Source organism: Triturus cristatus, chromosome 12, assembly GCF_964204655.1.
Source record: "Triturus cristatus chromosome 12, aTriCri1.1, whole genome shotgun sequence".
Classification (NCBI taxonomy): Eukaryota; Metazoa; Chordata; class Amphibia; order Caudata; family Salamandridae; genus Triturus; species Triturus cristatus.
Window position 1 is genome coordinate 54,124,094 of NC_140595.1, and position 25,290 is coordinate 54,149,383.

General features: G+C 43.9%; 1 protein-coding gene across 1 annotated transcript in view; it reads left to right on the forward strand.

Annotated features, from left to right (window-relative positions):
* Nucleotides 1–25,290, forward strand: part of UNC13A (unc-13 homolog A) — a 237,707-nt gene that overhangs the window by 193,437 nt on the left and 18,980 nt on the right. The window contains exons 32-35 of the mRNA XM_085640070.1: nucleotides 2,765–2,842; nucleotides 4,198–4,286; nucleotides 5,004–5,156; nucleotides 5,761–5,884. Of these exons, the coding sequence (XP_085496196.1) occupies nucleotides 2,765–2,842; nucleotides 4,198–4,286; nucleotides 5,004–5,156; nucleotides 5,761–5,884 (444 nt within the window). The remainder of the gene's footprint in view (nucleotides 1–2,764; nucleotides 2,843–4,197; nucleotides 4,287–5,003; nucleotides 5,157–5,760; nucleotides 5,885–25,290) is intronic.

Below are 25,290 nucleotides of genomic sequence, written 5' to 3' on the forward strand. Positions count from 1 at the left end.
TGTTCTTCCAAAACAATTACCAGAATCAAATCTCTGCTCAAAGTCCATCCACCGTGGCATTTTTCCTTGATCACCGGACCTAGAGAGGCTATTTAAGTACACTATGTAAATGTTATAATTTTCAGTGTATTTTTAATTTTAACTGTGCCGTCTACATTTTAACAAATTCTGTTGGGACAATAGCATTCTAAAGAAGTAACATTTCGATATTTGAAAAGTGCAATAAAAACCGGAATCTGTCAACCAAATACACCTATTATTCTACTGTAATAAATTGCTCTAAAAGTATAATGGTGTTGAATATTATATGACTCTCTGTGGTAAAAAAACCTTTTCTTCGCATGTCATTCTCACAGTGAAAAATCACTCTGATATATTAACTTTGAACAGCAAACTTTGCAGTGTTTTGTCATTTTATTATCGCATTGGCATATTTTCAAACCCGGTCGGACAGCCTCTGACCAACATGGTAGGTTTAAAGTCCGACCGCCGTAATAGGATGATGGCGGTCAGAGTTTAAACCGGCGGGGAAATCCGACGGGGTTTTGACGGGCTCAAGAAGCCCGTCGGCCAGTCGGAAATTGCTCATAATCACTTCAGGACGGCGTTTCCTCTGTTGGGATTATGATGTTGTTTTTCGACAGCCAAGCCATGTTGACGTTTCCGACATGGACAGGCTGTCAGAAACTGACTTTGGGGGCCCCTAGGGGGCCCCTAACAGGGCCCCTACCCCCTGGCCATCTGCATTAGGGCATGGTGCCCCCCCCTAAACATCCCTGCACCATATGGCAGGCACCATGGTGCCTGCCACACCGTGCAGGGATGTTTACAAACTTCCATTTATCAATGGGAGCCTCTTGTGCTGCGGGCGGTCCCGGCCTGCCACACAAACTCCCACTGAAAAATAGAAGTTGCGACTGCGCCATCCTAATGGGGTTTTCGAAACCGCTGACCTATGGTCGGGAAGTTTCGACCAACATAGTAATCAGGCCCATAGTTTAGACACATTGATTCCAACTATGTCAGTATTTTATAAATACTTAACTGTATTTTCATACACCATTGACAATCACTTCTCATGTTAAACATTTACTCAATTGTAATAATAAATAAAAGTTAATTTTATGCACTTGTACCCTAAATAGATTATTTCTAATCCGCTTGATGACATGTATTCATAACGTTCTGTTCTGAGCTTATCTGCCACCAGTCCTTTATTGTCAGAATGTAAAACTGCTGACAAAACTACAAGTATTGTTCTACATACATCTGCAAATCCTAAGAGCATCTTTGTCAAGGAAAACAAAATTATCATTAAATGTGACTTCTTAAATTTAACTAAATAAAAGAGAGAGAAGGCGAGGGCCCGCTGACCTGGAAGACTGTATGACCCTCCATAGGCAAAACGATGCACCATAGATTTTGCCACTTAATCTATGTATTCGGTTGAGGGGTATATCTCATACACCAAAAACTTTATCTTTTAGTGTGTGAAGTGGTGGACAAGAAAAAAAGGATAGTACAATTATCTTATTGAATCTAGTATTTGCATTAGCAATGCAAGAAGCATTTGCTCAATGGTTTGCTAATAGAAGGCTTCTTAGCTTACGAATAGAGTATTTCACCTTCTCATTATCAGATGTAAAAAAATATTTAGATTTACACTGACCTCAATAATACACAGTCAGATTAATTCCGAATCTGCTTTTGCCTCCTGAAATAATCATGGAACATGCCCATAATCCGATGAACAATTATTCAGTTATCGACACAGCAAAAAAAAAAATTAACTTGAGAATTCTATGTGGTTTTCTGACTAAAACATCGGTCATCATAGTCATTTCACATACCATGGTATTTAACTTGTAATTGGAAGGTACTGGGGTGGTTTTAGTGCAAGGTAAAGGTAAATTGCCATGCACATGTACCGGTATCACAGCACCGTCCAACTCATAAACAGGACCGCTGTCTTTTAGGTGCTGCAGTTTTCATCCGTTACCTCCTTGTAGGATCTCTTATGAAACACTTTTTTTTCAATTCATTGTTTATGCTTTGGTAATTTCAAACCCGTTTCTCTGTCCTGCAGCAACATCAAATGAGCTATCAATCAAATGTTGAGCTTGCGTAACAATCGCGTGTATTTTAAAATGGGGTCATATATTTTTATTTTTTTACACAGGCAGTACAATTATTTCATTTTAAATCACATTAGCACTAATTCATAATTAATTTAATTTGTTACCAGGCAATATAAATCTAAATTATGAGCAACTCCAAGTAGTGATTGTTTGTTGCAAGATTTCTAGTTTGTGGTAACGGTTTAAGAAGAGAGGAAGTGGGTAGTGTGGGCGGGAAGAACGTTATTAAAGGCTGTGAGCCAGGAATCAAAATAAGATTCATCTTCCAGTCTGTGAAGCTACCAGTATTGATACTCCATTCCCTATTCAGGATGTGTCGTAAGTACGTGGAAAAGGCTGTGTTCACGCTATTAAGGGTACGACTGGAATATTGGGGGAATGGGCAACGGGAAACATTCTGGGAGTTAAAGAAAGCTGTACAGTATTCAATTCACCCCTTTTAAATATTTCTGAAAAGGTTATAAAAGATTAAGTGGAAAAATGTTTGGCAGCCTAATTTTATATGCTCCTCCCCATTACTGAGGAGGTAAACATTACTCCAAATATTGGCAGACTTAAGTAGTAATAGTAGGTGACTAACTAATAGGCGGTAATAGCAGGTGACTAACTATTTTGTCCTTCCACAGCCCTGTATCCTGATGAACAACATTCAGCAGCTGCGGGTCCAGCTGGAGAAGATGTTTGAAGCGATGGGCGGAAAAGATGTGGGTCCCAAACTCTTACTTCTTACTTTTATAGATCATGCACAAAACCTCTCCGCCTCCTCTTCCATCCCACCTGTAGATCCAGAGGCCCTGGGGGTTTGCATATACAACAGAGTGAGCTTGGAAGGATTCAGTATTACAAGGGGGACAGGCACTCTGCCATTGAGCTTCGCATTTCACAAACCCTTGATGACACCACATACTTGACAATCTGGGCTGGACATAGTCTTTCAAAGAGTTCTCACACTTTCTGGCAATGCATACCAGAGCACGCTACACTACAAGGAAGGTTAAATACACAGTAGTGTGGTCCTGTGAATGAACAGCCAGTGCTTAATCATCAACCGTCCTGACAGGATCTGCACACACAGTATGTCATTAAGTAGGGCACATGCAGCCACAATGAGCACTGAAAACAACTTGTCCTCTCCACGTTCTACTTCCAGGACAGTGCATCACCAATATACCAAGCCTCAGCAGACTTACTGGGTATGGGCCATTCACTTGCATAACTCGCAAATACATTTTAAACCAATGAGCCAAGAGTTCTACAGTCACATGACTTCTCTTTCTCCGCCAATGAGGTGAGTGTCTTAGAATGACCTGAAGAGTCACCCTTCAAGCATTGTACACTCACACAAGTCGCATTCCAAAATAAGCCAAGCCGTTTACTCATACAGTAAGCAATGCTCCGTGAACAAATTCACCACTGCCAAACTATGGAACGTGTTCACATAACCCAGTACTGCACTGAAACCGCTACCATAACACGAGAGTAGCAGTGTGCTCACAATCTGACCACTTAGGGCTCCGTGAGGCGTATGCAAACACACAACGTAAGCGCAACACTCCGCTGTAGCATCAGCTTTCAATACACTGAATCACACAATTGTTCTTCATTCAAAAGAATGCGCACGCTTTTCAAATTATGGCTGTTGTGGGTCAATGTCCCTGCCTTAATTCAGTCTGTTGTGCTTCTGTTTAGATTGCTTGTGTCTGATATGGATCTGAATACTTTGTTTCTGAGACAAAGGTTTTTTACAATTACAATGGTCACATACTGTTCGCTTGTACCTGCCACAAACCAGAAGCATTGTGCCCTGTGTACCAAATGAGCTCTGGAAAGTGGTGAACTTTCAAGATTTCTGAATAAATCTTGAGGTCATTCATTTCCATACATACAGAATGATTGCATGTGCATTTAAAGGAAATCAGAACTGCCCCTAATGGATCTTCTGAAACCTGATATATTTGTAGCCCTCGTGGACTGGTGTGGGTGTGGTTGACTTGCACTAGCCCTTATGATGTGAGTAGGTCATTGATAACAGCACCAACATGCCTCTCTTTCTCCTCAGCTGGACTCCGAAGCCAGCGACATCTTAAAGGAACTGCAGGTGAAGCTCAACAACGTGCTGGACGAGCTCAGCAGAGTCTTTGCCACAAGGTAAGATGGACAGGAATCCAGGTATGGCCTGTGAACGTGGAGTCGAGGCCAGTGCAGGGAGAGGTCCGACCTAGGCACAGTGAACTACTGAGGGGCTTGGGCACTGACCTCTGTAGTCAAGAATTCAGGGGTCCCTTCAATAGCCTTGAAAGATCTCTGTGCCTGTGTCCGAGCTACCCACATGTAGATAGTGGGTGTCTCAAAATATGGTCTATGCACTAGTTCACTTGTCAGCCTTTTTAGAGATCGCATAAGACCTGCCAAATTTAATAAACATAAATCTGCACTAGGCTTAAGGGACGTGGATTATTAAAATGAAATATAATATTATGCTTTTGATTATAAAGAGGTTTACTTTGAATGACGTGTGTGTGCGTATTTTGCGGACTTTGCATACACCTTTTTTATATTTAATTAAAATCATAAATAATACCGCATGTCAGATTGTAGCCCATTATTTATATGTATAGCATGCGGTGAAGTGATCCTGTGACATTGTAAAAGTGCTCTTGCAACATCTGGCCCGCAGCATGGTGGAGGTTTAGGCCTGGAAATAGGCTAAAGGCATCTGTAAACGAGTGTGCGTGTAAGTGGGGGAATGCGAGAGGTGAGGAGTGATGCAATGGAGAGGCATGGAATGGCAGCCATTTTAGGGCTCGGCAATGCCCAGATACTGCATGCAATGTTTTTCTAACACTGCCCCGTACACGATCTTAGTTTCCAGCCTCACATTGAGGAGTGCGTGAAGCAGATGGGAGACATTCTGAGCCAAGTGAAGGGAACGGGCAACGTTCCCGCCAGCACGTGCAGTAGCGTGGCCCAAGACGCGGACAACGTGCTTCAGCCCATTATGGATCTCCTCGACAGCAAGTAAGTGGGAAGAGCTTTAGAACAGCCTCTATAATTGTTTTAAAACCAGACAGGGCATGCTGTCCTCAGACTGCTTCCTCTGTACTTTGGATCTGGCTACATGCTGTTAAAACTGTGCTTCGGTTGTACGACACACTGTCAGTGTTTCTGTTCTCTTCATGTGGAATGCGTTGAATAGTGCTGAAATTGCATTTTATATTGCCAGTGTAATACATTTTATGGCAAATAAAATAACAAGTTCATGACTCTATAAATTGTTCTGTGCTCCAAACTTGTATCAAATATTATATTTATTATCGCCCATGGCAATGTCAATGATTGCACTTCCTTGCAGCAGCTGGGCTGCCTGTTGTAGCACATAAGTAATCTGTTTACTGGCCACAATCTGCGGGGGGGGTTCAGTGCTGCTTTTTCTATTCCACTGCTGCTATTTTGTAAAAGGTAATGCTTCTTCTGCACTACTCGCACTGCTTCATCTCTTCTACCTCCCTTCTGTACTGTTTCAATTGAATCTGGACTGGTGGAGAATATTTAGAAAAGTTTTACCATGCTGCCTCGAGACGCCCAAGAGTAATGTCTGTCCTTATTCCCCATTTCTGCTCAGCCTGACACTCTTTGCCAAGATCTGCGAGAAGACGGTGTTGAAGCGGGTGCTGAAGGAGCTGTGGAAGCTAGTGATGAACACGATGGAGAAGACCATAGTCCTTCCTCCTCTCACCGATCAAACGGTGAGTGCGCCAGCAGACACCTCGGGCGTACACGCCTGTAATGGTCATTACTTGCTGCTAACACCAAGAACCCAAAAATCTTTCCAGATGCACTCAGTTGCAGTAGAACAGGGAATACTTGCAGTCTGAAAGGGAATGCGAGGCAGCCCATTTGAGCAAACAGTAGCAACCAGGGAAGACAAGTCTGCCTCCAAAGTTGTGCGTCTCCTTGCAGAATGCTCTCTACAAAGTGACTTTAAGGGGGAAAACTTTGTACTACTCACAAACAAATCCTGTTCCACACCACGCTCCACCTAAAATAGAATCTATGCCTTATGGTGTGTATTCCAACCCCAACCAAAGACCACATGAAGGTAAACTCAACCTCTGAAGACATCTAATCTCAGGTTAAAGACCACCAATATGGATCCCAGCGCGACTGTACCCAAGGTATTATGTACACAAATGATCAGTTGCAATGACTAATCTAAGGCTCACAGCTGATTCGGGTAAAGCAACATTTGTGATACACCTTCAACTGCAGTGTGGGTCAAAGGCAGAGACTGGAAACTGATAGAACATGAGATTAGAGGAGGCACGCGCAGTAAGCCATTTATACGCAACACATCCAGCTTTATTCAAGATTTTTTTTTTTTTATCCTACTGTTCTTCATTAGCCTAAACAAGTATTTTTTGTATCAGATATAAATAGTGTCTCAGAGTCCTTGCAACAATGGAAAAAAAACCTCAGAGGGCCTGGATCACTAGTGACTGATGTTTCACAAAGCAAATGAGCAGATCTGTATTTTAACTACAGTTAATGTTGTCCCCTGCCCAGTAACTGCTCTACAATTGTGGTAGTGAGCGTAGCTATCATAAGGCCGAATGGAGATTTTCACTGTTACCACGACCGCGTTGCAACAACGCATATCATTACCCCGCAAGTCGTAACGACTTGCGGAGGGGGAAGAAGGTGTTGGATTTAAAATCCAACACATTCCCTAGTGTCCGCACAGACTGCAGTTGGAATAGTAAATGATATTATTCCAACATCCAGCGTTCCACCGGGGTAACGGCATGCGTTGTTACAACACGGTTGTGGTAATGACCGCGTTGTAACAACATGCAGAGTTCAAGGCTGTTTAAAAAACAGGCATATTCGTCACCTATTAAGCTACATTTTGCACATGCACTCCTTATAGCTAATGGTCTGATCTCTGCTTGGTTTTTATTGTCGCCTGCTCTGTGCCTTCACATAATGGCATTGTCTTGGTGAGCAAATTAGTCGTTTGTGACCTTCAGCCCATCTCTCAGAATGATTCTGAGTCCTCCATACGTTTTCCGTTGTAAATTTTAGGTTTGTCATGCTGAGGTTGATTTTTTTTTTCTTGCGATACCCTATGGCACAATGATTTCCTTGGAAATCATCGGTAGAAAGGCAGCTACTATTTCTTTCACTGAAGGAACGGCCATAAACAAGGTAACCGTTCAACAAATAGTTTCGCTGTAAAGAGGATGGCTTGATGAGATATGGATGTTCTATTCCCCCCCGTTGACTTACTACTCAATTTATGCTGTGGAGTTCCTAAAATGTCAGCATTATGAACTTGTGGAGGGGCGCAGGCAATGCAGATGTCTGTACGATGGTCATGCAAGTTCTTGTCATGTTATCGGGCTATATATAATATTCATGAGAAATCTGGTGCTCATGGTATTTCTATATTTCCACGTGATAAAATATTTAGTACTAAATAATCTGTGTTGTGGAAAAACAGATCTATCAACTCCAGTGTTCTTGGGTACCAATGTTTTCCTAGTAGCAGGCAGTTACAGGCTGGCTACTGTTTAATATTTGGTAATACCAATATAGGTCAGAAAGGGGAATTTGGCTTGCAAGAGAGCTTTAACATAAGAGAATATCAGAGAGAGAGTTCCCCAGGGAAAGCAAAAACAGTAATAAATTGCTTCCCACTCTTGACAAGAACTGTATTGTCGCATTGCTTGCTCGGGTAGCTGTAGTGCTGTAGTGAAGGCGCATCCTGCCTGATTAATGGGGAAGACTGATTCAGCATCCGCTCTGATCTTCGGAGTGCTCGCACTACATTGGTCAGCTAGAAGGGCATAGTAGGAACTGTGTCCACCAAAATGTGTGCATGCCACTTTACTCACTCCAAACTGTGGCCTACATTCTGCCCCACAATAATCCCCTGTCCCTACTGGCTTGTAAATAAATAAATAAATAGATCAAGATGCCACTATAGTCAACCTCTCTACTCTCCTCCACTTCATAGTCCCAGGAGCACAATTGGATTGCTCAGAAGCACAATAATTGTGAAAGTCTGCTACCAAGTACACACTCCAGTGTCTGTGCAAACCACTAACCCACTGTTGAAACCAGTAGCATCCTGCCAAAACCTGTACAAAGTCAGTATCTGAAAACAGCTGTGTAAAACCATTGCAGTGTCCATGCTTACCAGTGTCCTACATGCCAAAGTTTGCATTACGACCACAGCTGTCCGGCAATCCTCTGTTGCAAATAGATTGGAACATTGGTAGAAAGAATCAATAAAGGCCTTGGCCGGCTTTTCATCCTTAAGAGCCCGCGCTTCTCAGCTGGAATTGTCACACGCATGTGAATTGTATTCAAGGTTGTTTCCTCCGCAGTGCAGTACTACCACTTGCCATCTAATCATATTTAATTGCAGTGAGGTCCAGGGGCATCAGATACTCCAGGATCAATATTAGCTATCATAGCACCATCCGCATTTAATATTTAACCTACAAAATTCCTTTTGAATACAAACGTTGCATAATCCTTCCTGGTTTACTCCATGAAAACCTATTGTACTATACCAAACGCTGATTACCTCCCTGTCTACTCCTCACACTAAAGCTCTAATTTCACAGCAGAAGGACCATGGGTAGGTTACTGTGTACCAAGACAAGGCCTCTCTTGTGGGACATAACCACAGCCAGCCAGGACCAATCCAGAGGTTTTCTTAGCGACAGTTAAAAGTTGTTGTGAAGACTAAAGTTGCAGGTGGAAGTTAATAGCAACCAATGAGACGGAATTTGGATGAGTGTACAGGCTCTCTTGAGAAACAAAGATGCATAAGCTGAAAGAAGCCAGAGGGAGAGGGCGCAAGAGAGATGGATCCGCTTTCTACAACCGTGTTCATGGGCTGAGAATGATGAAATAAGCTGAGAAGAGGAATACACAGGTGCCATAGCATTGTGTTTGGTGAGGGTTGATCCTGCCCAGTGGAACCAGCGGTTTGCTGCTTCAGTCGCGAGTGGCTGGGTGATTATGTCGATGTTAATTAGTACACTGTGCTTAGTTAGTACAGACTTGATTAAATGATGCAAAGATGTTTCATCTGGTACAAAGGGCTTTTCATAAGGCTATACCAGTGTTTGAAACAGTAAGCCCTGGTAAAGATTGGAGGTTGTACCATTTTGGCCCAGGCGCTGAATGGCAGGAGAGCCAATTTTAGGTTGCATTAGAACCAATTGTATTCTGACTAGGATGTGTTATATTAAGGTAGCGTATTGGTAAATAGGGTTTGGGCAGTTGCTTGTGGTAAGAGGTGTACGTCTGTGGGATCCGTTGACGTAAAAGATAGATTGCACGCAGGATGAGAGTATGCAAAGGGTGGTGAATTTCGGGGATAGTGAGAGGGAGTTAATGCTCCGCACTATCACCATTGAAGTCATCTTGAGACGCGGGAAGACCAATTTAAGGGTCATTGACAGAGGGCAAATATGGAATTAGATTTACTAAAATGTACATCATATAAAATAGAACCTATATATAGACAAGACCGAGTTAGACATTACTAAAATTGACATCATATATTATAGGACCAGAATAAAAAATGTTGTGCTAGGGCACTTGGGTGTGTGAACCGATATAGTGTTGTGTCCGAACTGTAGGATGTTGTCTTGAGTGTAAAAGGAACGGTGAAGGCAAGATGTGTAAAGTTTGGAGAACATTTGTTTGAGGTTGTAGAGGGAAAGTGTTGCAGTGGATGTGAAGGCCTGAGAGTCAGACGTTTGCGGTTACCAATAGATATGGGTATTGTGTATATAAAATAAAAGAAAGTTAGTGTTGTAAATATGGGGATTTGGGGCGGTTGTTGAAGATTAGAGTGCAGTGTCTTCAGGACACAAGATGGGGTAGGAGTTGTAGAGGTTAAATAGAGGATACATTTGCATTATAAGTGTGTAGAATTATAGCTTTGAGGGTAACATATAAAGATGGAGATTGAAGGAAAGAATATAGAGAACTCTTGCAAATAACTAGTATATAATGACAGAAGAAAATTAAGGCTGGTGCTTTTGTGGGTGCTGATAAACAAGAGGGATCATGAAACTAGCTAGAAGAAATATATTGAGGTTATGTTATGTTATAGAGGGTTTTATAACACGCTCAAATACTCGAGAGTGTCCTGGCACGTGCAGTTCTCAAAACCCAATGGAGTGGAGAGTATGGATCAGCTAGTTGAAGAGAAAAGTTTTAAGTTGTTTCTTGAAAAGTCTAAGATCCTCAATATGCCGCAATTCCAGAGGGAGAGAATTCCAAGCCATAGCTGCTTTAACAGAAACGGACTGACCTCCCAACCGTGACCTGCGGAGGTAGAGGAGGTACTGAGGGAAAGCAATGCAGTTAAGGAAGAATAATTCCCATACAAACCCTCCTTCCCTACTCCACTGAACATCTTCAAGTAGGTCTGCGGTACTTCCCAGATCTTTGGTGGGAGGCATCATACTGTCCTCCCCAAACTGAAACGGACTGTGCGGCCGTGCTTAGTTCAAAATGTAAAATACTTGACTATCACACTGACAAAAAGGTGAATGATCCAACCCCAATGCATTAATCCAGTTACAAGCTACAGGTCATACTATAAGCACAGTAACCATAAGTTGGTGATGTTGTCAACCAGGTCAACTGAGTGAGATCGCTTGGAAAGGATCATTTAGTGTGGGCCAAAAGGTGCATGTAGGCCACAAGCAACTAGGTTTGCCTTGTGAGTGTGACTCACGCTCATCATGGCTTTGTGTCTGAAGGGTGTCTCTCTGGTGTGGAAGAACAGTGCAAATGCTCAGCGACTAACTCACAGCCATGTATTCAAGATTGCTCCCTAAAAGATGTCCAAACACAGAGACACACCTGTGTCTACGAAACACAAAACGACCCTGGCTGAGGGCGACTCATGAGTCAGTCTGCCTGGGAATCCTCCGCCCTCTGTCCATCCACTAAGTCAGTTGATTTGCATATCTTAAAGACTCATCTCATGCCTACTTCTGACCTATTAGAAGTTGTGAGGGAGAACTAAAAGGACGCAGAGGTCTTATCTACATAGGAGCCAACTCCTGTTTGTAAAGGTTGCAAGTGAAACAGAGTTTAAAGTGAGTTAGGAAAAATAGCGTTTCATATAAATGTATTTCAAAGGTAGGCTGAGGAGATGGAGTGTAAAAGGAGGTGGGGGAACCCTCTAAAAGGCAGCATTGAGAACTGGGTTGTCAGTGATGGAATAGAGTGGCAGTTGGCGGTAAGTATGTAAACTGAGTTGAGGAGAAGAGAGATTTTGGAAGAAATGAGAAGGAGTGGCCAAATGGGCAGCACTGAGAGGTAGGGAGATTTATGAAGAAGCAGATAGTTGTGCAAACATTGGTAAGACTTGGGGTCAGGACGTGGATAGGAGATGGCCTGGTGATTGAGGAGAAGGCAAAGGCCTCACAGGTGAAAGAAAGAAGCATGAGAAGGCTGAAATAGAAGAGAAATGTGGAGATTGGAGGTAAGAGAGTAGAGAGAGTGATAGAAGGTATAGGAAGTTGGAGAGTCTGAAGATGAGAGGAGGCTAGAGTAGGATGAAGGCAAGTGAGGATGAGGAGAATGAAGGTAGGGTATGCTAAGTGGAGAGAAGTAATTGAGAGTAGAGAGCATGACATTTAAGGGACAGTAGGGGGAGATGAAAGTCTTGGGATGGAATGGAGGAGATGAAAGTCTTGGGATGGAATGGGGGATATGGATGGTAGGAAGTGATGTTTTGGGGTGCTGTGTGATCCTCTGCAGTGCACGAACACCCGTGCTTTGACCACTCTGGGGACATAGGTTGATGCTGGGATATACATTGATGCTCTGCAGTAATGACACTCACGTGACCCTTGTTTTTTCCAATTGCTCTGCTCTCCTTCAACGGCAGATGATAGTAAGTACGGCAGCTCCCTGTCTGTCTGTCTCTGTCTGTCTGCTATGTCCTGACTCCAATCATCCGGTCCATGTTTTGTGTAGCTAACTCCAAACCCTTCTGCCCCTCTGGCTCCCTCCTCGCCACCTCCTTCCTCGCTCTATCCTGCTCTGAAACTGAGAAGCTTGGTGCCAGCTAATCAAGGTTTTTCCAAAATAAACACCCCTCTTACCCCAGATCCCTTTTGTTTAGCTACTTGGTACAACATTTTAAATGTTGGTTTACGCCTGTTATTTTCAATATGCTTTCCGGCGGCTGTGCCCCTTTCTCAGTGACCTTTGCACGATTTCCGCTTTCTTTGGGCCTTGTGAGTGGAAGGAGGGCACTGTAATACCTCAAGTGCCTTCTCCCCTGCTTTTCCTCACCCCATCCTACCACTGCTACCTGGAGTTGACTCTTCTTCCCTCCCACTTCAAGCATAAGTCCCCCGGCTCTGCTACAAGTTTGTTCAAGCCATGTTTACTGTCCTATGTCGCGATTTTTGCCCCTCGTTTGTAACGCTTGGTTTCTCTTAGATCCTCGCCTTCCTTGTGTTTCATGGGGTACACTACATGTTCTTTGTGCATTATAGCCCGGTAACGCCTTCGGCCTTGACAGCTGAAACCATGAAATCAATGGACTCACAATTTCTGTCGACACATGTTACAGTCAGCTGTCTTGTTTTGCGCTAAAAGGCAGAGAGTAGCAACACCGACTGGCTTGTCTATGTGAAGGCCACACCATGGTGAACATTTTGGTTTTTGGAAGGGAGGTTTGTCTGCCCTTATCCTACACTCCTATATCATGACATGCCCTCACCATATATACTGCATACACACTGCCATGCAAGCACAACACCCACCTTTCATATTTCTCTTCACACCCATAGAGTAGCAGTTATTGCAAGCACAATCTAGCTTGGGTACCCATTTATGCATTCATGTATGCGCAAACATTAAAACGTATGTGCCTGTGGCGGCATCTAACTTGACTTACCGAAATCTGGGGTCGGGGTAAAGGCATACATGCATGTGCACCTCATGTCGCTCACGCTCAAAGTGGGGCCTAAATCCCATAATGCATCTGTTTTGGACCATTGATCAACTTTGCTGTGTTTCTACAGGGGACGCTCCTGAGAAAGCACGGCAAGGGATTAGAGAAGGTAATTGGTCTCCTGAGAGTTTGTGCCTTTTTTTTTTAAATCCTGTTTCCTGGAGCAAAGGAGCTGGGCTGGGAGGAAGAGGTGGAAAGACAGCACAGTCAACCTGGTGGGAGGAGAGCAGCCTGGACTGGTGGATTTATGTAGGAGCAGCGGTGTAGGGATGTGTGTCCTATGGAAGATATGTGAGGGGCAGCAGTTATGTTCGAAAATAGTATGAGGGTAAATGTTTACTTTGTGTTACGTGTTGCCAACCTACTCCAATATGGCAACCTCAAAGTGATTACAGAACGCAGCGCTGTAAAAAAGAAAAAGGCATCTGGAAATCTGCATTGTTAAAGAGGAGAGTGGGGAGATATCAGGATTGGGATGTGCCATGTAGGAACACAGTACTTGGGTGAGAAGCATAAAGCAGCACCAGGGCAGGAGTCAATAACAAGCACAGCACCACTGTCAGAGGAGAGAGGGATGAGAACTTGTTACTCTGGGTAGGTGAGACGATGCCAGTAACAAGAGTTTTGACTGATGTTTGATGAGGGAAAGCAGTACTGTGAGAGGGGCCTGTGAAGTTAGGGGTAGCATTGTTAAAGAGAAGTGTGAAGTTAAATCAGAACTTGGTCGCAGACTTGTGAGTGGAGGAAACCCGTTGATGAGGGGTGAGAATGAAACTAAGCGCTACAGGACTGGTCTGTGAAGAGGAGAGCAGCACTTAGTGGGAACAGTATTGCAGAAGTACTGTGGAAGAACAGAAGGCTGTTATGGGAGACATTACTCTGATAATGGTTGTGGTGGAGACAACAGTAGGAGATGTGTGTAAATAGATAGCAGCACCACTGGGTGGCACGTGAGGGTGAGAAAGCAGTAGACCAAAAAATGGTTGCTCTAGTCACGCATTTGCTTCACGCTAATCAAAAATTTCAGATAAACTATTTTATCACAAAGATATGTACAGAGCTGCCCAAAACTTCCCAGTATGCATCTGTGTCTGCAGCCCGATAAAGATCATCTAACACCACTAACATATGGGAGGGTCCTAGGGAATATTTAAAGTCCAACAACATACTCTATCCCCTGTCCAACACTCAACAAAACAAATTGAGTCCGGTGGTCTGCCTACAAAAGAGAAGCCTCAAGAAACTACACAGACATAAAAACCCTAAGCGCAATTAGACACGAGACTTATGCGACTTAGAAGGATTTCCATCAATTACCAAAGACTGGTCAGTGTCATCATGTGGATATCCTTCTTTCCCGCCACTGAACCTCCATATCACAGAGGCAGTATCTGTGGTTCGGGTATCGACCAGGTCACCAAAAACACATAAGGAGGGAAAAAGGAGACAAAGATCACTTTTCTCATCTGACATTAGACCTTAATTTAAGGAAATTCGTTTTTTTAAATGATGTAAATACAAAAAATGTGCAGTGCATAAAGGTGAGATTAAAAAAGGAGTTAGAAGGAAGAAAGCTTTTATTCTAGATATCCCCACTAATCCTTGTTTTAAAATTGGTGCAGACAGCTTTGAAAACATAGGCTGTCTCACAATACGGTCGACATGTTTCAGCCTTACCGACCAGTTAGTCGTCGGCTTTCTTCAGGACCTTAAACCATATCATGTATTGCTACTGCAACAATAAAAGTGAAAAAGTAAAGTGAAAAATACAACCTTCTCGGTGTACATTCCTTTGTGCAAGCGGTATTGCTTATATTACCTGTATTGCACAAGGAGAAAACCTCACCTCACCCGGTGACTACTCAGGTAAATGGAGGCCCCGCCCTCTCCGCCGGTACCTCTGGCTCTGCCCTGAGCCGTATGGGAGGTGCCCGATAAAGATATCAAAGTGCAGACAAACATTAGGCACACAGGACGAAGGCTCTAAACTGAGAAGAGCAAAGCCGTACAGCGAAGAGCATAAAGTGCTCTTGGAAGCAACTTCTGTGATGTCGCTTCGTAGGCGAGGAGCACTGCAGCGGAGTCTGCAGGGTAGGAATAAGCGGTGGGTAAAGCTTTACACTAAAAGAGCAATTGCCCCAAAGAGAAATTTTTCTCACTAAATTAATTTAGCAATGTTTTACAAATATGTTCCGAATTCATGAATTCTGCACAATTTCGTAATGTTCGCGGAATCATTTGTCCAGTGCCAGCCTGGGGCACCCTGGGGACTAGACCAACATGCTGCTCAAGCCAGGTACATTTGGGAAAGCCTTGAAGGACAGTGTATCCTGTTTTGCGTTGGACCATGAGTTGTGATGGATAAGTGACTGGATGTATGTATGTGGTCACAGAGGATATGTGTGATGTGAGAATGATGAGTGGAAACAGAATAATATGGAAAGTGAGTTTCTCTGTCAGGGGACTGAAAGGCAGTTGAAGCCTTCCCACTCCCTTCCCTGCCCCCTGAATAAAAAGTTGAACTTCATTCTGTCTTTGCTCACTAGTGCGTCACAACATCGATGAATGATAAACACCCTTACGTTCATTAGCCCATGGCAACCATGGGCTGGTTAACAGGATCCTGGTGAAGAGGGTTGGCACTACAGGAACCAAAACACTAGGGAGCAGCAAGAAAAACAAGCATTGGCATAGCCAATAGGTCTCGCCTTTGGGACCTTATAAGTGTTTAGCCATGCAACAGTTGCATAACTAAATACTTATAAGGTCCCAAAAGCGAGACCTATTGGCTATGCAAATCGGCCCTGCGGCCGCAAAAGTGAAAGTAATCGTGGTCAAGCGCGGCACGCGCGCCCGCGCACATGCACTGTGGCTCTAGGCTGGCCTGGTAGCACTTTTTGGAGCCCTCTCAATAAGTCTCGCCAGACCAGCGCATGCGCTGGGTCAGGCGAGACCTAAAAATGAACAGGAAGAGCCAATGGATGCACCAACGGCAATACTTGCATTCTGCAGTGAAGTACTAGCTACCTGGTTGCTGAAAAGTGCAAGATTGTTAGGCACGGCCCAAGCACTTTTGTGCAGTGAGAGGGGGCACAAACAAAGCACTGGTGCCCACCAAAGGATAAGAGGTCTAGATGTTTGTAACAAGTTTGATTCAACCACCAACCTTCTGCTTATTGAAGGAATGTTGGAAAAGAGAGGAATGAGTCCGCCATTCGGTCTGGCTTCTGAGTGGTTCACGGTGTGGCTTGCTCTATTCGTCATTGGTTTCCTTATCTTTGGCTCCTTGGCATGACTAAAGGCTGTATGGCAGGGCTTTTAACTGTAGCTCACTCGTTCAGCGTCCTTTGATATTATATGTCTGTGATGATGTTGCACTAATTGTAGCGCCTGTCGGGTATCTGTATTACATCCCATCATTTCAAGAGGTGGACCCTGCAAGTGGCCATGAGATGCCACGTGTTAAGGAAGAAAAATCCACATTGCTGTTACCAGGTGCCTGTAAGGTGGCATCTCTTTGTATGAAACACGTATGAGGACATTGTGTCCGAGACCATCAGTGCCATGGTGACGCCCCACTACAGTGCCTAGAAACCCTTTGGGTCTGTATGTACTTTCAAGTGTTCCTCCAATCTCAGCCCTGTTCCCTGCCTCCGCAAAGGGCTAGAGCTTGCTCCATGGACAAGAATTGAAGATAGGTGGAGTTAGCATGGAACTGGTGGGTGTAGGCTGCGTGGGTAACTTGAGCCTGGAACAGAGGGCCCAACCTCGGTGCTCCCTTTAAGCCGAGGATGTGCCCTCTGGTGACGGTCCTGCAGCGCTGCTGACGTTTAGTGCGCGCCTGTCGGTCAACAAGACTTGAATCTGTGAATTTAGAGGGCGTAAAGTTGACGAGAAAGACATCCTAGTCCACGGGAGCTCGCTGCAGCACACCTGTTTGCTGCTAAGAAGACAGGTCTCCAAGTCTCGCCTAAGAGACGCAGCTGTTGTATCGCGAGAGTGCGCTGGTCACGTGCAGCCTTGCTGGTCACGTGCAGCCTTCCGCTTCCGGTCGGCATGATATGGTTTGCAGGCTTTGCAACGGGAAATTTCTAATTTGTGAAACCAAACATGGCTTAATTTAAGTGTCTCCTGACTGAAAATGTCTCTGATTTAATATAAGTCAGTGGGGACATTATATTTCCCCGTTTTTCGGTGTGCAAAATATCCACTTTCCTGTTATAAAATGTTGAAGGGGTCTCTGCCTGCCAGGCCTAGGGCAATACACACCGCCCGAGGGGCCAGGAGTGCTAGAAATTGCCTCTGGGTGTTGTTCCCAAGTTCTTAGGCGCAAAGAAAAACAGCCCTTTTGACTTTTGAGCCCACTAAAGACCAGTTCTTTACTTTTCGCAGTTTTACAATCCTCCTGTTGTGTTGTATGTGTAGCATCTATATTGAACATTTTTACAGGGCAGCAGTTTTCATTTTGAAATGTAAATGCAACTAAAAAAAAATGCTGGCGATGCCTGAAGAGATTTTATTTCCTGGCTCTTGTGAAAGGGGGCTTGTGGGAGGGCGTCCAGGCATGCTGGCAGCTCTATTCAAACAGGCAAAACTGGCAGGAAAAGCAGATTGTTCATAACGCCGCTTTCCTTCCGTGCCATCCCAGATTAGAAAACTGCGTGGGCATTCCGGATTCAGGTGCCCTGGCAGACCGGCTGCGGGGGCCGAAATAGAACCGCAGTTTTGCAGGGGAGGAAGGGAGTGGAACTGAAAAGCCCTGCAGTGTAATAGAAGCGGTGCAGCAGGAGTGGAAAGGGACGGGCTTGTACAATTGCTTGTATCCACTGTATTGTTGTGATGCATGGAAGGAATGATTGCTTGGTCTGCGGCACTATGTTCAGGCACAGTATTGTAGCAGGGTGCTGAAGTAAACAAAGAATGAGGTGGTGTAATAGAAAGTGGTGCTGCAGGACAGGAAAAGTATGGCTCTGAGTTGCATGCGTTTCAAGCTACACTATGTTCAGGCACAGTATTGTAGCAGGGTGCTGAAGTAAGCAAAGAATGAGGTGGTGTAATAGAAAGTGGTGCTGCAGGACAGGAAAAGCATGGCTCTGATGAGTTGCAGGCGTTTCAAGCTACACTATGTTCAGGCACAGTATTGTAGCAAGGTGCTGAAATAAACGAAGAACGAGGCAGTGTAATAGAAAGGGTGCTGCAGAACAGAAAAAGCATTGATCTTTTGAGTTGCAGGTGTTCACCGTCTTGTGCTAACAGGTGATCTGCTGCTCTTCCGGAATAGTGTGCATCTGAATATCTGTGTGTGGGGGCAATGTTGCTGCAGGCATGACTTAGCACTGGCCAACACAGTATTGTAATATTAAGGGATGCTGCAAGCAGGAATTAAATATATCTGTAAAATTAAGTTCTGCGACAGTATTGTGGCAGCAAGGGAAGGTTCTGCCGACTAGGGATGAGACAGGAGGTGTGAGGCAGCACTGCAGGCCAGGATTAAGAACATTATTAGAGCATACTTGTATACACAGCTGATTTTCAATAAACGTTTAAATTTAAAAAAATAAATACGATTAGATCAGAGTGTGACCCCAATAGTATAAAAGGGTTCATTGCTGCTATCAGGCCACTCTGGTCAGAAGTGAATGGCTTTTTCCGGAGCTGTATGTTGGGGGAGTGGAGTGTTTCCGCGTAAGGATTATGCTGCGGAATGGGGCTGCAGGTCAGGACTGGTACATTAGCACAGGTATCCGGGTGCCCTGCAGGTTAGAATTGTGCACCCTAATAAAATTGATTGTGTTGCAGGAAAGCATTGTTCCTCACTGGCAAAATTGCACAAATGCAAATGTGCATTTTTTGGGCTTTATTTCTGTTATTTAAATAAAAATCCTACTGGTTAGAAGAGCGCTATGTAGATGATTGTATGAATCCATAGACAGACCTTTGTTACCCCAGGGGCACTTCCATTGACTGAAGCAGTGATCCACTGGTCATTGATTTGTGGTGGAAATTCCTTCTGGTGAGTGTCGAAATGTTGCTTATCTCAAGGCCTGTTGCCTCCTTCCCTCCGAATCTCTTGTGAAGAACATTGAAGCAGTGCTCGTAGTCCTTAGTCCCAGTGCTAAACCCACAGAGTTCTGCATGTTAACATTTCTGCTAGCACAAGTTTAGCCAACTATGAACTCTACCCTCAGGATGTGGGCTAGTTATCACAGTATCACACCTCACATGAGCTTCACACACAAAAACGATTCGGATAACTAATGTACATATTCGATCAGACATAAATGAGCCATATGAGGAGAAGAGACCCTGTCTCGCTTCATCCCAAGCGCGACGTGAGAAGAGACAAGCTCACTCAAAGCTGCCCTAGCGGAATATCTCCCAGAAAATCAGATCTCTAAGCGCGTGCTTGCCAGCTACCCAGCCTTTGTCCATCTATTTGGCCATGCCTCTGTTAGCCAGAAGCTCTTGCTCTTCTTAGCCTATGAATTTCCATTCTGTCTGGTCGTTTGCATTTCCACAGTTTAAGGTTAGGATCTCTGCTGTCATAGGCCGCCGCATTTTCATTATTGATCTCTCGAGAAGGGACTCCATGTTATTTGCCCTGAAATTCCCATCCTGCAAATACATGCTTGCTAGGTTACTGAGATGGGAACTTCAAAGTTTGTCTCTTAGATTGGTATTCCCTCCAGTGGATACACAGTTTGTAATCACTCACATTTTGTACGGGTTTTTTAATGAATTGACTTATCCTCTCACATGTCAGCTTACCACTGTTGAGTGCGAAGTCCCTACTTGCCTTCTGGGACCTCCATTGGTGCAGCTCAAGTCCTAACAATCGGTGTTACTTTGAGGGTCCCACACACCCCTGCCAAGTATCGCTGCACATTTGTGCACATAGGTCCAGTGCCAAGGCACTTAGTAGCTTAATAATAGAGGTGAGACTGCTCTGTCAGAATGACAAACAAGTCAACCCAGGCAGCAGGAAGGATAACCAGTGTCAGGATAGGTTACTTTGGCTGGACTCTGTTTTGTTGCAGGGCTGGTTCCCACAGAACTCTTCATAGGAAAGACTGAGTGGTGGGTGGGCCTTCCTGTGGGGACAGATGGTATATTGCCATCCTCAGCTCATCAGTCATCATTGGGCCACAAGGAATACCATTGAAGTAAAGTACTTGTGTATGGTCATTAACCTACCTCCTACCCAGAAGTAGTGACTGAGTGTCGGTGTGCCATCTCTCAATTGCACATCATTTGCTGTTGTGTTTTTTAATCCGTGTATAAATCCGTGACAGTAGGCAAGTAACTCACCCTCTCTAGATCATGGGTCTCGTGCCTGCTCGAAATCTTGTACAGTTACAACCTTAAATCGTTATGGGTAGGGCTCTTTAAAGCCTGCATATCATTTATAACATACATTCCACCCCATAGAGCTCAGTCCTGCCCCATTGGAACAAACTAGTTAAAATTAAAATAGGTTGGATTGTTCAGTACAAAGTTTACAAAAAATGCGTCAGCACGTGTGTGTAATTAAGCAGCGTGATAACAGCGCTTATTCACTTCTCCGGAAAATAATCACTCTGAGGTCGGATAATACAATGATTATGCATGGGACAGTATTGCACTTCATCTATTTCACTGTGGTCCAGTGATGAGATAAATGACCTGGTGTAGCAGTGTACCAATGTCTCTTCCCATCATTCCTAGAGCTTTACAGGAGGGTCTACACTCCACACGGTCCATCCTCAGACATGTCTGATTCTGAGTCGAGAATAGTCCCTTCAGAAACCATAAGTTATCTGTTCTGAACCTAGAAAATATTCTCACCCCTTCATGGGCCTCGTTTTGTGGTCATTAACCTATATGCGTGTGTCCACTCTTTGCAGCTCCTGGAGGTCCGTCTAGTACATGCAGGGGGTTTTACAGTTGGTGTAGCTTACACCACCGTGTGCTAAAAACAGCGGTTTATCAGTTGTACTGACTGTCCTTAGTAGCGTGCTAGCATACATGCAAGGATACTTTATGTAGCCAGTGTGCAGGATCTTCCCACACGAGTCTAGAGCCTACCCTCAAACTACATCACTTGGCTCGTCTCTCTTCCATATATGGAGTTTTTGTTCCCAACTGGACCATGTACTGTATTGTTGCATGATTTGGAGGTTCGGAAAGGACTGCATACCCTGCTTCAGATTTTGTTCACACTTGCAGAAAATTCTCACCACAAACCAGTGTCTAGTAGACAGATGGATATAGAAATATATTTCTGCTTTTAAACTTTTTTTAATTGCTTGATTCAAGCTTCAGAGGAAGCAACCTCTGTTAACAGATTCAGAGAAAAATATCATTTTAAGCTACTAAAGGCAGAATGTTTCTACTTCAAGTAGACGTAACCTTTTGCCTTTGGATGCCGGGTACAATCTCCTACACTTTCTCCTTTACTAGAGAACAGTGTTTAGATCATAGCATTGCATGGGATGGGGAAGTGGAATGGATTGAGGCTCTCAGTGAAAGGTCAGGGTGAAAGTTCATGGGGTTCAGGAAGCATATGGAGGGACAGGGTATGGCTGGTGAAAATTATTTGTTAGAGCAGCAGAGATAGTTTAGGGTATCTTTTCCGTGGTCTTCCGACACTATCCAAACTGTAAACCTGTGTTCTTTCTCCAGAGCAGGGTGAAGCTCGCCTGCCACGCGGATGTAAGAACCCACCCTTTTTTTTCTTCTAGCTCTTGTTTTTGTCTCCCATGGGGCTGCTTGTGTTCTTTGCCTGTGTGCTTTCTCTGCAGTCTGGTGACCGTCGTCCTGTGCTTTCTGGAGGGGCGTCCACTAACCTGTGGCTAATCCTGTCTGTTGGTCTTTGTTTAAAACAAACTGTGTCTTTCCTCACTGTGTCTTACCCAGCGTCCCCGCCTGCATGCGCAGAACCATCATACGAAGGAAAGGGCTGAGCCCCATGCAGTCTGTGTTGTAGCAGGGTCTAGAGAAATGAAACACAGCTGTCTGCTGATTAATGGTGGTTGTGGTCAACAAAGGCAACAGATTGCATTTACAAGCAGCATATTTGGCCCTATCGCAATGTCAAGCAGGCTGAGTGCTCCATCACCAGGATGAAGCAAAATTCTTACTCTCATCCTTTGCTGTAAAATACTTCTCTGATGGTGCTTTGAGCTGAGGGCCTGTTTGGGGCACGAGGGGGCCTGGCAGTCTTTTACCAATAGGCGTTATCGTCTTTTCCCTGACATTTTTGATTTTGAGCACACACGAAATAGCCATATGTGACACTAGAGAGTCGATTTTCTCATTAAAAAAAAATAAAGTAATGCATTAAGTTTTGCACTAAGACAAACATAGATCAAACTGGTTTTGGAATATGGGACTAAACAAACTAATTTTGCTTTATTTAACTGTGAAATAAAGGAGTAGATTTTTGTAAGAAGCTAAATATGGAGCAAAAACTCTGATGGTGGAAAACCTTATGGAATTTAACCCAAACTATGTTGCGGGCAAATCCCTCGTTATTCCATTCTTCCCATAACAAAAATTGTATTTGCTTCATTTTTGCTTTACCTTAATATATTATGTTACCTGGGCCCAAATGACACGCAACTAAACAGAAGGCTGGGTGGCATTAGAGCTTCTGTGGTGACCATGTAGATTCAAGACAGGTTGAACATAACCTCTATAGCACTTTTGGACTTTCCAGGGTCAATGAAAGAACAAGAGACCCTAAAGGATCTGTGGCTGAAATACATATGACTACGTTAAGGAAGATAGAGTTTTAGTTCTCTTGACTTCTCCTATTACTTGGTCTTAGGAGACATTAGGAGAAAGGCAGGTTACTGAAGGTGTTGACAGGCATCTTGAGGAATGTCTGAGGTGTAAGGCCGCTGCAAAATATGGAGAGTCCTCCGTAGAGGCCTTTGGACCCAAATCTGTCTGGTACTATCAGGGAAGGACTGCTTCTGTTCTATCACAGAAAGTCCTTTGCCAAGCTAGCCCTGCATGTGACAGATTCTCACCCAGTTTCATTAGCATTTTAAAGTCTGTGGCTTGCCTCTCAATGTTACTGCTTAACTGTGGGCCCGCCTAAACGCATTACTAAAAATTGATGAAGAGTTGCACTTAAACAACTCTAAGGCCTGAGTGTATTTTCTTTCTGTCCACTAAACATTCCTTGTGTGCGGTGTTACGCATTTGTTATTGCGACCTTTGGAATGTATTCACGTGCATATGGGGAATGTTAGCAGAAAACGATGCATTCTCTGCGTTTGACAGAGAAACAAATTAAACTATTACCCACACTGCCTATCCACCACATGCTTGGTAACTGTAGCCATTGAGAAGATGGAGGGACTACTTATCCCATTTTAGAAACAAGACTTTGCAAATGTTAAAAAATGCTGGGTTTTTAGTCTTCCTTACATTAGTACTTGAGATATAACTCTAGGGGATGTCTCACTCATCATTTCTCTCGCCTTAACATTGCAGCGTTTTACATTCTCTGACTTGTGCCAATTTCTCTTCTGGTTATGGGCGCTGAAGAATTATTGCCTGCCGCCCTAAGGGAAGCCAACTTTAGCATTCTCACTGGGAAATTCTCCATCTCAGGAGACCATCTTGATTATGTTCCCTCACTCTGATTACAGGTTGGATATCCTTGGGAATGAGGACCTTATGGAGGTCTCCGTCAGAACGCTTTGTCTCTGTTTGTGTGGTTTGTTACATGACCGCTTTCTAACCCGCCCTGTGTTTATTGCCTCTTTGGCTCTCTTCTCTCATGCTCTTGTTGTTCTTATCCAATTTTAATCTCCTCTGTGGCTGTACGTTGTTTTGTCGAAAGTACTGTTTTTGCTATTGGAAGTGGCTTGGTCTTGTGCAGCATGTTTAGCAATACGAAAGGTAGCTGCGCAACCGTAAGCAATTTAGCATCCCCTTTGTGGGTAGGATTGTGTGTATGTAAAATAAGCAAACTAAAATGCGAAAAGGGCACCCATAATCGTGTTTACCCTTTCACCGTAACTTAAAGAAGGTAAGTAAACATGCAAATTGTGATCAAGATTATTGATAGATAATTTGACACCCAAAGAAACATGATTCTTTTTCACAATTTCAAATTCTTAGTAGTATTACTTCCCACTACAACAGCACCAAAAAGGACCCCTGCATCCAGCATCACTCCAAGCAGCAGTAGAGATAATACCCCTTTTTTAATTACATTCAGTGTGTGTGGGTAACCACTCTATCAATCCCTACGAAGTGGAAGCCTTGTTTCTTGTTACCTTCCTCAGATGGTGGCAGCTTCCTTTCCAGTGACACCAAGCGGTGTCAAATTCCTTCTATATACCACATGGTGGAGCTCAGTCTTTCTGTTCCTTCTCTTGCAAATGGCACCAGCTGCACTTCCTGTCCTATTCAAGTGATGTCAGCCTCACCCTTTGTGATATCTAGGTTGGGCCACTTCATTTACCGTCATCCCTATGTGTTCTGTTATACTGAAGGATTTGGAACACTCAATCCTTTTCATAGTCAAGTGTTGTCAACTTTGCTTCATGTCATATGCAAGTGATGGCAAACTCACTCCCCACTACTGTTAATTAATGAAAATCACACCTGTGTCATCCAAGTGATGGTGACCTCACTCTGTCATGTTTTGTGAGGCGGCAGCTCCACTTCCCATCACATCTGTGTTTTGGTTACTGTACTTACTGTTACATTGTGTTGGTGGGGTGGGAACCTCAGTTGTTTTATATTCCGGTCTTGTCAAGCCCACTTCCTTGCGCCAACAATTTGAATGGCAGATCCAGTCCATGTGACATTCAAGTGATGGTAACCTCACTGCATGTGACATTCAAGGGGTGGCCGCCTCTCATCCTGTCAGTCCTTTAAATTCTCCTAATGTTGATAGGGGTTTCTTCTTACAGTGTAGCAACATTTATAAATAAATTATTGGGAGCAAGGTTTGATGATCAGTCAAAGGAGGATTGAATAGTAGTATGTCATTCACAAGATGTTCCTTTGCCCATGACTGGGGTTATGCTAATTTATTATAGTCCCAGAACTGAATATGTGATGAAACCCTCCATCGAACGCTCGCACGGTAGGAGTAAAGCAAGTAAAGGCAAAACATTTCCACGTCAAGAATGGACTCTG